The sequence below is a fragment of the Oncorhynchus nerka genome, linkage group LG14 (genome assembly GCF_034236695.1).
Source record: "Oncorhynchus nerka isolate Pitt River linkage group LG14, Oner_Uvic_2.0, whole genome shotgun sequence".
Lineage (NCBI taxonomy): Eukaryota > Metazoa > Chordata > Actinopteri > Salmoniformes > Salmonidae > Oncorhynchus > Oncorhynchus nerka.
Genome location: NC_088409.1, coordinates 41,982,581 through 41,995,307, shown reverse-complemented (window position 1 = coordinate 41,995,307; position 12,727 = coordinate 41,982,581). Strand labels below are relative to the sequence as shown.

The 12,727-nt window shown below is 40.3% G+C and overlaps 1 protein-coding gene across 2 annotated transcripts; it reads right to left on the bottom strand.

The window, feature by feature from the left end:
* Positions 1-1,774: 1,774 nt before the first annotated feature.
* Positions 1,775-8,001, bottom strand: LOC115142051 (cysteine-rich venom protein pseudecin-like). 2 transcript variants are annotated; one of them, XM_065000080.1, is made up of 8 exons: positions 7,917-8,001; positions 7,491-7,592; positions 5,792-5,892; positions 5,492-5,582; positions 5,019-5,161; positions 2,917-3,005; positions 2,711-2,793; positions 1,775-2,526 (listed from the first exon to the last, which is right to left on the bottom strand). In XM_065000080.1, exons 2-8 carry the CDS (start codon positions 7,552-7,554, stop codon positions 2,399-2,401), a joined length of 699 nt encoding a protein of 232 aa, XP_064856152.1. In that variant the 5' UTR covers positions 7,555-7,592; positions 7,917-8,001; the 3' UTR covers positions 1,775-2,398. The 2 variants fall into 2 exon arrangements, with proteins under 2 accessions (XP_064856152.1, XP_029537389.2); XM_029681529.2 differs by lacking the exons at positions 7,491-7,592; positions 7,917-8,001 and having other exon boundaries at positions 5,792-6,194.
* Between the last annotated feature and the right edge of the window lie 4,726 nt (positions 8,002-12,727).

The following is a 12,727-nucleotide window of genomic DNA, read 5'->3' as shown; positions in this document are numbered from 1 at the left end:
ACAATTATTGTGTCACGACAATATCAATTTTTCCCATCACAGCCATTAAACTCAGTAAGTATTTTACAAATCACCAAAGGCCTCATGGTAACATTACTGAAGAGTTTCATTCCTGTCCTGCAACTCAGTTCAGAAGGATAACTGTATATTTAATGTATCTGGGTGGTTTAATACATATTCCACAGCATAATTAATATCTTGACCATCCTTAAAGAGATATTCAATGTCTGGTTTGATATTGTTACCATCTAGCAATCACTGCCCTTTTATGAGGCTCTTGAATGGCTCCCTGGTCTTTGTAGTTGAATCTGTGCTTGAAATTCAATACTTGATTGAGGGACCTTACATATGTCGTATGAGGAAGGGTTAGTCATAAAAAAAATCATATCAACCCCTCCATGTAACATGTTCTGTGATTTGTTAAGCCTGAACTAATTTATGCTTGCCTAAACAAAAAGGCTGAATGACTATTTTAGTTATCAAATTTGTATTAATCTTATTATTTATTTATCTTCCACTTTGACATTAGAGTATTTTGATAACACACATGACAATTAAAGTTTTAGGGAAGTTATAGGCCCCGGATTGAACATAATTATACAGCAAAGCCAACTAAAAACGAGGGCTGAGGGCCTTACGTTGAAAACGTCCCTTGCTTGTCTAATCATTTGGACCACTCGCCAAGATGGCGATGGGGATTCCCCCAAGGGCATAAGGCGAGGGTAAGTGGACGAGGGTGTGTCTTTTAAGTCAAATCTATGCTTCAATTTAAAAACAACCAAGTGTATTTTGAATTAATATACTAAAATTACAATTCAAGCATTTCAAGTTTTAATGAGTGTGTTTAAGTTTAAAGATAGTGAACATATAGTATACTAAAAGACTGAAAAACAATTAATTTCAACTATATTTTGGATAAGTGTATTGAAGGTTGACAATAGTATATTTATAGTATACTAATTTAAATTATATTAAAATTAATTTAAAGTACACTTTTAATAAAGGTGTAATGATAAGTGTAATGATATTATATTTATAGTATACTTAGGATATACAAGAGAAAAATCTCGTATTTGATGTATATTATTATAATTTTCTTGTATATTTAAGTATACTTGTAATATATTAAAATATTACACATTTTTCGCACGGGATGTTAATCAGCAAATGTTAAGATCTTGGATTTAATTCAAGATGCTAGATTGTGTCAATCCAAATGATTTCCTGGGTAAAAAATATAGCATTTTACAGTCTGAAAAATGTCAATCTGAGACGTTATCAATATGCTGTATTTATGTAAATTATCAACAGAAGACTATATGTTCCTTCAATAGCATAGCCTATAGAGTTATTGAAACAGATAACAGTATAATTCATTGTTTTGCTTGTAGCATCTCTTATTCTCTTTAGCTATTTAAAAAGGATCCTTACAGTTTACATTCTAATATTTTAGTCAAAGTTAACCATGTCTGAGTTTATGTGTAGGAGGGTTATGCATAGTTCACATAAATCAATTGTTAAAAAGACATATTGATCAGTTCCAGGATGTTGTAAGGGACATGAGAAGGGATGGTGTGTATCAAGCCTGCAGATAGTTATTCTGATACAGAATTGACTGTTGTACAACAGAGGCATCTGGTGGTGACACTGACTATCTGATAGGGACCTGTTACTGAGGCCTTTGGATCTATTTCCATCACCTCAGTTTCCCATTTAAAATCATAAGAAAATGTTGTGCTTTGGGGGTTGTAAAACCATTAACACAGAGTCCATGAATGAATCGTCATGATCGTTTAATGTGATTGAGGAAAATAATAAGGGTTATATAATTCTGTCACGTGAAAATATTTCATTTTGATAGAGAAAATTACGAGCAGCATTCCTTGCATTCCATCAAACATCAAATAATGCCCTGATTCAACTTAAAGTTAAATGTGTTGAGGTATTATTGTTCTGTATAACCACATTACTGTGTAGTTTATTAGCAGAAATTTAAGTATCAAAATGTAGAAGATATTCTTATTCAACTTGCATGCAAATAAAATATGGATTTTTTGGGAGGTCAAATTGGTATGAAGACATTGAAATCAATGAAAGGGAACAAAATAAATTGCTCTGCTTCCAACTATCATTAGTTACTATAGGTTAGACACCCTATGTTACCCCCAGAATAAGAATAATTTTTTAAGGCTTTAACTGTACCTTAGACCTACAGTGATAATTAAGATATTATTAGTGACAGTTAGTATTTTTCAAATGAACTGACTTCACCAGAAGTACAGTAGATAGATCAACCAGGTGTATATGTTTTTTTTTTCTTTTCTCATAGACAAGGAAACAACAGAGGAATCATTCAAAGTTATCTTTCAGTGGACCATTTTGAAGAGGCCTGGTGGTTTCATGTTATTTTGGAAGTGCACTGGCAGAGGGCGGGACACCAGGCGTACACCAAAGAGTTGCTGCATCCGGCCTGCTTTTTCATGGCGGCACAGTTGGCATATTTGTTTACGTAAGGACAGGGATTGGCTGAAATGACACATGAGAAGAAACATTGGCAGTCAATTCATTGTATATTGACAGTTTACATTTGGTGATTATTGTACATTGAACCCGTGTGGAAATGTTTTTAAAAGGCATCACTAACATTGCTGAGTCATATTGGTAAGATTTTAGACAGCAGGCATGTGTTTTCATCCTGTCTGGTACTTACTGCAAAGCTTATTTTCGCAGGAGTTGGGGCAGTCGGCACATGTAGCTCCTTCCTTGTATGGAGCCACTCCTTTGTAGTTTCCCCTGTTAACCAAAGTATTGAAATGATCGCTGGATGATGCCTGCCTTCCACTACCAGTTACAGTAAATAGGGTGAAATTGTACACAGGTGTTAGGTGCATTTTGGGTGTGATTGGTGCAACATACGCTCTGTAGTATTGGCATCCATAGACGTAGACTGGGCCAGGACACAAGGCCACACCACAGCCAACCTTGTACGAACTGTTCCAAACCACCTATATGAAAGGAAACGCAGTTTAGTGTTATCAGAGTTTCATTGGCAAATAACCATAATGACACTTGTCGGTAACTACACACCTCTCTGACTACCATACAGCATAGCAAATCAAATCACATTTCCTTGGTCACATGAACATATTTAGCAGATGTTATTGCAGGTGTAGCATAATGGTCCATAGCAATATACAGTACCGGTATACAATATGTTAAGAACGAAGAACACCTGCTCTTTCCATGACATAGACTGACCAGGTGAATCCAGCTGAAAGCTATGATCCCTTATTGATGTCACTTGTTAAATCCACTTCAATCAGCATAGATGAAGGGGAGGAGACCGGTTAAAGAAAGATTTTTAAGCCCTGAGACAATTGAGACATGGATTGTGTATGTGTGCCATTCAGAGGGTGAATGGGAAGGTGTCTTTGAATGGGCTATGGTAGTAGGTGCCAGATGCACCAGTTTGTGGGGGGGGGGGGGGGGGCAACTCAATATTAGGAATGTTTGGTATACTCAGTGTATGTACAATACAATGACTGAAATTGCTACTCAAAGAAATGTCAATGAGTTAGTAATCTATTTTGTAAGTATACTCCTTTGGTGTCAACAAGTATATGCAATTAAATATCCCTGAAAATGTATGTGACAGAATATGAACTGTAGTTTTGGTGTGTGTTTCCTATCTGACCTAATTAGTGGTGGACATGTAAAAATGTATAAAAATACAACATAGTCCATTGCGGGTCCTTTTGTACCTAAAGGTCCAGTGTTAAGACTGCATAGTGTTGTTGCTGTGCACTGTTTTGGGTGTGGTCGAATCTGTTCAGAAGGTATGTTTATTTCTCTATCGGTGTGCTTAGGGTCGTTGTCCTGTTGGAAGGTGAACCTTTGCTCCAGTCTGAGGTCCTGAGCGCTCTGCAGCAGGCTTTCATCAAGGATCCCATTGTACTTTGCTCCGTTCATCTTTCCTCGATCCTGACTAGTGTCCCAGTCCCTGCCGCTGAAAAACATCATCACAGCATGAATCTGACACCACCACCATGCTTCACCATATGGATGGTGCCAGTTTTCCTCCAGATGTGACGCTAGGCATTCAGACCAAATAGTTCAATCTTGGTTTCATCAGACCAGAGAATCTTGTTTCTCATGGTCTGAGAGTCCTTTAGGTGCCTTTTGGCAAACTCATAGCGGGCTTTCATGTGTCTTTTTATTGAGGAGTGGCCTCTGTCTGGCCACTCTACCATAAAGGCCTTATTGGTGGAGTGCTGCAGAGATAGTTGTCCTTCTGGAAGATTCTCCCATCTCCACAGAGGAACTCTGGAGCTCTGTCAGAGTGACCATCAGGTTCTTGGTCACCTCTCTGACCATGGCCCTTCTCCCCCTCCTAGAGAGATCTAGGAGGAGTCTTGGTGGTTCCGAACTTCTTCCATTTAAGAATGATGGAGGCCACTGTGTTCTTGGGGACCTGCAGACATTTTTTGGTATCCTTCCCCAGATCTGTGCCTTGACACAATCCTGTCTCGGGGCTCTCAGACAATTCCTTCGACCTGGTGGCTTGGTTTTTGCTCTGACATGCACTGTCAACTGTGGGACCTTATATAGACAGGTGTGTGCCTTTCCAAATCATGTCCAATCAATTTTTACTTTCAATTATTTTTTATTTTCAATCAAGAATTTACCACAGGTGGACTCCAATCAAGTTGTAGAAACATCTCAAGGATGATCAATGAAAATTGAGCTCAGATGCATCCTGTTTTCAAGTCTCATAGCAAAGGGTCTGAATACTTATTCAAATAAGGTATTTCGGTTTTTTGTTTTTAATAAATGTGCAAAATAAAAATAAAATAAATCTGTTTTCGCTTAGTCATGATGGGGTATTGTGTGTGGAGGAAGTTGTTTTATTTAATCCATTTTAGAATAAGGCTAACAAAATGTGAAAAATGTCAAGGGGTCTGAATACTTTCTGAAGGCACTTCATGTCATAATGTATCTGCACATAAGATGAATGTTACCTGTGTGTAGTGGCCGATGGGTTTACCATTGATAGATCCATTGGGATAGGAGTAATCTCTGACCTCACTGTGCCAGGCTGTAACGGTTTGAGTCCAATTCCTCGAAGTGGAGGACATGAACAGGTTCTCACCCATTTCGTAGTCTGTTCATAAGTAAAGCATGCATGGAAAAGTTTGCTACATACTGTCGGTGGGTAACAATGAAATCAAACTGGAACAGTTGACGAAAATGTATTTGAATGCAGGATATAAGATGTCAACAAATATAAGATACCAGGTAAGCTACCATAGTCACTGGTGATAAGAAATCATGACATTCCAAATATATTTGAGCTTAAGATTGCGCTCACATTGATACCATTGCAGCGAAAGTCTTGAGTTGCATGAATCAATCATATATATATTTGTCTTAGTTTGCTCTACAGCAGGGGACGAACAGGAGATGTCAAGGAGAGACAAAGGGGAAAACATACCGCCAAGCATGCGACTGCTGGGTGGGCCATGAGTCATGGAGCAGGTGTCAACCCAAGCCTGAGCACTGGCCGCTGCCTCCTCGCTCCAGTTCTGCAGATCAGATACAAAAAACTCTAGAATAATGCCATCCACAAGACTGACATCCACATACTAGTGTCCAAGGAGTATACCATAGGGCTGCTCTATGAATTACATATCAGGGATTATACTCTTTACGATGGATTTTGGGGGATACTATGTTGGAAACATTGATTCTGAGGTTGTTACTGATGGAAAGTATATGAATCATGAAAGCGTACCATCTTGAGCATGTCTCTAGCAGTTGGCGTAACCGCTCTCCGGAAGGCGTTGTGCTGGTTAAGGATCTCAGCCTGAACTACTGTGCTGTTTGGGCACATTTCTACACACACACACACACACACACACACACATATATTACATTGTGGGATTATATGCACATTACTTACCCCACAGGTAAATTCTTCACTAAACCATAATACAAAACAACTATTTACTCCTAATGTATTTTCCAACATCTTGAGTCCCAAATCAATCCACTTTCTTTTGAAAAACAGCACGTGATGAATTAAACATTGTGTGTAATGACTAAATCCAGTTTAAATAGTTTAGAATCATGTTGGTAGAGGATAGTGAAAGTGCACACCGTTTGCAAAGTCTTCACATTTTGCTGCATGAAATTGAAAGGGATTAATTGCAGCGGGGGGGGTGTTCTCCTACAGTACAGATCTACTCAACCTACTCCACCTTTCTGAAGTAAAATGAAGTTATAGAAAATGTAAACACACTACAACAAAAAAACAAAGATGTTTTGTTTTTGCGTATGTCTTCACACCCCAGAGTTAATACTTGGTGGAGCAGCCATTACAGATGTAAATCATGTAGAATAACATTCTACCGACTGTGCACAACTCTTAGGGCAGCATATGCCAATAATTTTTTGTCAGAATTGCTCAAGCGCAGTACATTTGGTTGGGTATCATTGATGGAAAGCATATTTAAACCTCTTTTCAAGCAAATTTATGTCAGGACTAAGTCCAGACCACTCGGCGACACAATACCTTTTGGAAATCCATTCGGGTGTGTCTTTGACATAAGGTTAGGTATAATTGTCTCACTGAAAAATACAACTCTATCCCAGGGTTTTCAGAAGACTGAGGAGGGGATTTCTTGGTCAATATTTACCTGGGCTTTGCGGCTTTCATATTTATTTTGAAATTGACAAACTCCCCAGTCCCTGCCGATGACAAGCTTTACCAAAACATGAATCTGCCACCATAATAATAACCCTGAGGTAGTTTTTTTTCTACAGGAAAATTACAACTATTTTAATGCCAAAGACACACCTGAATGGCTTTCCAAGAGGTGCTTACTTGTTCCTGAATGGTCCAGTCTCAATCCTGAATTAAATCTCCTTAAAAAAGGTTTGAATATTGCTGTCCATCAATGATTCCTAGCCAAAATTACTGAGCTTTAGCAATTTTGACAAAACAATGAATACATGTTGCCCTAAGAGTTTTGCGAAGCTGGTCGAATCTTATTCAAAATGATTCAATGCTTTTAAGGGCTGCCAAAGGTGCTTCAGCCAAGTATGAACTCTGGGATGTCAAGACATATGCAATCAAGACATTTTCATTTAATTTAGAATTGATTTGGAGAATGTTCTACAACTGTCTTTCACTTTTAAAATCTGGAGTCGGTTGTGTAGCTCTGTTGTGGAACATATGAAAATGAATCGCTTTTTAAATGTTACGGCAGCAAGGGGTGTGTAGACTTTCACTGGACACTGTGTTAGAATGTCCGCAAGGCATTGTACTTACGTGGCTGTGGGCACAGCAGTAGGAGATGGCCCAAGGGAAAGAATGAAAAGCTTTCAGAGTCAGATCTTTCATAAATACTTTAACATGTAATTGGCCTCACATCTAATGTACTGTTCCATATTACATATGTGGTTTTCTTTTCAGTAATTAGTAGCAGTACTTACCACATTGCACGCAGAGTACACGTCATGCAGTGTCAGGATGCAAACCAATAACGCAAACATTGTGTCTGAAATCCGGGAGAGAGAGACACTGCACCTATCTAGAATAAGAATCCACATGATCACAATGGAGTACCTTGCCTTAGTTGACCTGTTGTCAGAACCTTTGCACAACTGTATGAAGGTATATATTGCATTTCTGTTACTGTATTTTAACACCAACTTTTGTCTTTTCTCACTAACATATTCACATTGATAGCCATAAGCGAAAAATGTACTAAACAATGAAAATAGGCAATCCTTTGAGAATCAAGAGACTAGCCTTTGCACATCATGGAGACTGATGAATTCATATTTTAACTTGCATGTTCTCGAATAGTTAATGCTGCAAAGATCTGTAATTCTTGCAGAGCGAAGAGGCTTACCTGCTCATGGGTCTTCAAGAGGTTGAGTGGCGCTTGGTGCTGTTCTTTTTCCTTTTATAGGGCCAACGCCGGGCTACGTGGTAGGCTCACCTTTTTTTTCACTACTAATGATGCAGAGGCTGTCAATATTACACAATAGATGCAGAACAACAATGCATCCAGAAACCAGCATTGAGAAGCTGACAGAGGTAAATATGAATTTGTAAGCGCATGGGGTGTAGTTTCTCCACTCTGCAGCCCTCCACGAAGAAAGGAGAAGCGCTCTGTAAATACTAGTGTAAATAAAATAACAATTATGGATGGCGTTGACTGCATATGAGTGGATGCATTTCTTTGTTTGGAATGATACACCAATTAGGGAGCTCACAATGGCAAATAGTCTTCCTTGAGTTTGTTTTAGCTTGCACTTTTGTCAGTCAGATTAATTAGCCTTTGAAGACTTTGCCTGTGGGGTCTGTCTAGCCAATGTGTCTGGGCCACAATAATGACTGTTTAGTGTGTATGACTAAATCCTGTTGTATAGATTCAGTTAACAAAGAAGGATTTATCTTTTGCATAATAACTATCTGCTCTGAGGTCAGAGGCATTTCTTTAAAAATGGAATGCATGACTTGTTGGCAACTGACATAATACAATTGGAAATCATTTTGTACACCTTATCATGATGCAAGGTGACTTTGGGTGTTCAGAAAGGTCCCTAACAAATAAAGTGGATACCTAGTCAGTTGCACAACTGAATGCCTTCCGCATTTAAATCAACCCCTCTGCATCGGAGAGGTGTGGGGGGGCTGCCTTAATCAACATCCACGGCACCCAGGGAACAGTGGGTTAACTGCCTTGCTCAGGACGACAGATTTTTACCTTATCAACTCGGGGACTCAATCCAGAAACCTTTCAGTTACTGGCCTAATGCTCTAACCACTAGGCTACCTGCCGTCCCTCCACTCTAACCACTAGGCTACCTGCCGTCCCTCCACTCTAACCACTAGGCTACCTGCCGTCCCTCCACTCTAACCACTGGCTACCTGCCGTCCCTCCACTCTAACCACTAGGCTACCTGCCGTCCCTCCACTCTAAGCACTAGGCTACCTGCCGTCCCTCCACTCTAACCACTAGGCTACCTGCCGTCCCTCCACTCTAACCACTAGGCTACCTGCCGTCCCTCCACTCTAACCACTAGGCTACCTGCCGTCCCTCCACTCTAACCACTAGGCTACCTGCCGTCCCTCCACTCTAACCACTAGGCTACCTGCCATCGCTCCACTCTAACCACTAGGCTACCTGCCGTCCCTAAACTCTAACCACTAGGCTACCTGCCATCCCTCCACTCTAACCATTAGGCTACCTGCCGTCCCTCCTCTCTAACCATTAGGCTACCTGCCGTCCCTCCTCTCTAACCACTAGGCTACCTGCCGTCCCTCCTCTCTAACCACTAGGCTACCTGCCGTCCCTCCACTCTAAGCACTAGGCTACCTGCCGTCCCTCCACTCTAACCACTAGGCTACCTGCCGTCCCTCCACTCTAACCACTAGGCTACCTGCCGTCCCTCCACTCTAACCACTAGGCTACCTGCCGTCCCTCCACTCTAACCACTAGGCTACCTGCCGTCCCTCCACTCTAACCACTAGGCTACCTGCCGTCCCTCCACTCTAACCACTAGGCTACCTGCCGTCCCTCCACTCTAAGCACTAGGCTACCTGCCGTCCCTCCACTCTAACCACTAGGCTACCTGCCGTCCCTCCACTCTAACCACTAGGCTACCTGCCGTCCCTCCACTCTAACCACTAGGCTACCTGCCGTCCCTCCACTCTAACCACTAGGCTACCTGCCATCGCTCCACTCTAACCACTAGGCTACCTGCCGTCCCTAAACTCTAACCACTAGGCTACCTGCCATCCCTCCACTCTAACCATTAGGCTACCTGCCGTCCCTCCTCTCTAACCACTAGGCTACCTGCCGTCCCTCCACTCTAACCACTAGGCTACCTGCCATCGCTCCACTCTAACCACTAGGCTACCTGCCGTCCCTAAACTCTAACCACTAGGCTACCTGCCATCCCTCCACTCTAACCATTAGGCTACCTGCCGTCCCTCCACTCTAACCACTAGGCTACCTGCCACCCTCAATAAGATTATTGGATTATGCTAATGACTTGACTTTATATCAAGATCTTGTTAACTTTGATTAATAAACCAATAAATCACTGAATTGACTGTGTATCATTGCTAATAAACAAATGTCTGTCATAGTCAAGGTGTAATTCGTTTTTTCCAAATCGATTCCCTCTATCCCTAAAAGGCTGAAATACAGTATGTCTAGAGGGCACATAGAAAGTGGGTAGGTACATTTATGAGAATAGTATTTAAAAAAAAATCTACAACACACTTAAAATGCAATGAGAGAATATGCTGAAACCAAGCACCCAGGTCATGTATTTCAATGTCATATCACCTTCACCATCATTAACCTGTCTAGAACGCTTGTGATGTTTGTATATTTAACTGGGTGTTGCTCTCTACATACTATACATTTTTGGGTGCAGCAAATACAATACATGCTCTCTGACCTAAAAATACCAAATAAAGTACAAATGCAACATTCAACAATTACAAAGATTTTACTGAGTAACAGTTCATATAGGGAAATCAGTCAATTGAAAGAAATTCATTAGGCCCTAGTCTATGGATTTCACATGACTGGGAATACAGATATGCATCTGTTGGTCATAGATTCCTTTTTTTTTTAAACGTAGGGGCGTGGATCAGAACCAGTGAGTATCTGTTGTGACCATCATTTTCCTCATGTAGTACGGCATCTCCTTCGCATTGAGTTGATCAGGCTGTTGATTGTGGCCTGTGGAATGTTGTCCAACTCCTCTTCAATGGCTGTGCGAAGTTGCTGGATATTGGCGGGAACTGGAACATGCTGTCCTATGTGTCGATTCAGAGCATCCCAAATATGCTCAACTGTTGACATGTCTAGTGAGTATGCAGGCCATGGAAGAACTGGGTCATTTTCAGCTTCTGGAAATTGTTATATTTTTTCCTGATGTGCTAAGACAGTTGAAATGAAATCACAATCCATTTTGAAAGTTATATTCTTCAAGACTCAATGGCTATACAGTATATTAATTGAAATGTCCTAAAATGGATGTACCAATCCCAAATTGCCCCTTTTAAATTATATTTAAACCCTGACCCCCCCCACACACACACACACACACACACACACTCAGTTGTATGACCTATAGATAATGAACAATCCTCAGACTGTACAGTTCCATTTGTCCAGTGTCTCTTGAATATTTGAGCCATGTGAAGCTGTACCTTCAGTAATAAACACTAGAGGCATTCTCACTTATTAAAAGGATGAGGCAGCTACACTCTCCTCTGTATGTATTTGGACAGTGAAGCAGAAATGTAAAATGTGTCTCTGCATTTTGGATTTTAGATCAAATGTTTCATGAGGCAACAGAACAGGGTGTCACCTTCTTGTGGCTATTTTCATGCAAATCTGTTTTACAGTTTAGAAATTAAAGCACCTTATCTATTCCCTGAACACTTCTAAATGTTTCCTGATAATGCCATGGTTTCTTTTTAGTGAATAATGGTTAGTGAGAAGGTTAGAGGCTATAACAAAACATTCTAACCTCTCATATTGCAAATAATGTGAGTTTAGCATTTTATGTTTTTTTTGCAGAGGGGGGTGATCTTTGTGCCTCTGTATCCTCACATATTATTAACGATTCATTCATGATTATCCATGATCATGGCAGCATCCACAGGTAGAAGGTAGAAGTGTTCAGAAATATCTTATATTCTTACTTACAATAAAAGTAACTCCAAAATGACAATACATTATTCACCATTCAGTTCTTTTGGGCTAAGTTTGACCCGAAATGCAACCAAAACAAACTGCAAATGTAAAGTCACAAGCTTGATGTAGTCATTGAGTGCAAGGAATATGGGACCAAATAATTTTGGACTATTTTAATACACTAAGGGAATTTGTCCAAATACAGTACTTGGCATCAAATGAGGGGCGGGGGGGATAGATGCATAAAGTGCTTTCATTTCTAAACGGGTAAACAGATATTTTCAAATGAGGCGACAGTACAGAAAAACAGTAGAAAAAAATATTAAGTGACAGAATTGCTGCAGTAAAATCATTATTAGCAACATGAAATTGCTGCCAGTGATCAATAACAAAACACAACATACGTGGCCTTTGGTTCCAAATGTGTAAAAATGAAACACAATTACAGTACAAAAGCCACAGAGGGGAAAAAACACAAAAATGCACAGTCCTGTTCTAATCTATATGATCTTCAGCATTTGGCCACATGTTTCGTCCACATCACATCTTATGTCGTCTCTCGCTATGCAGCTTGGATAGAAATGCTTGGCATGCCTTATCCACCCCTGGCAGTCTTCAGCTAAGAAGTCTCTGCACCCAGCATCCATTACATCCAGGAGGGACATTTGGTCATGTGGCCGATGATCATCCACTTTCCACCTCCAGGCAATAAAAAAGGTGAGTAGGTGGGGAGGAAAAGGAAACCATTCTTGGATGGGCTGCAAACCAGTTTGTGATTGCATGTGAATGGTGGAATGCTACATTGCCTCATGCAATCACAAATGTTGTACTTTGTACTGCCCAACTGATTCCTGCTTCAGTAGGAGAGAGATTGGTCCCTCTTTTTGTGTGTCTGACAGTTTGCCATTTATATACAAAGAATTTAAAACATGATAGTAATGGATCTTTCAGTAGTTTATAAAATGTTTATATCTCCATTGGAATGTCCAGGCTAG

Excerpts from the sequence above, each read along its gene's own strand:
- LOC115142051 (XM_029681529.2), bottom strand. The coding sequence starts at position 6,028 with ATGTTGGAAAATACATTAGGAGTAAATAGTTGTTTTGTATTATGGTTT. Across the intron at positions 5,162-5,491 it reads CAGCAGTCGCATGCTTGGCG|ACTACGAAATGGGTGAGAAC; the intron begins GTATGTTTTCCC and ends ACTTATGAACAG. Across the intron at positions 2,527-2,710 it reads CTGCGAAAATAAGCTTTGCA|CCAATCCCTGTCCTTACGTA; the intron begins GTAAGTACCAGA and ends GTGTCATTTCAG.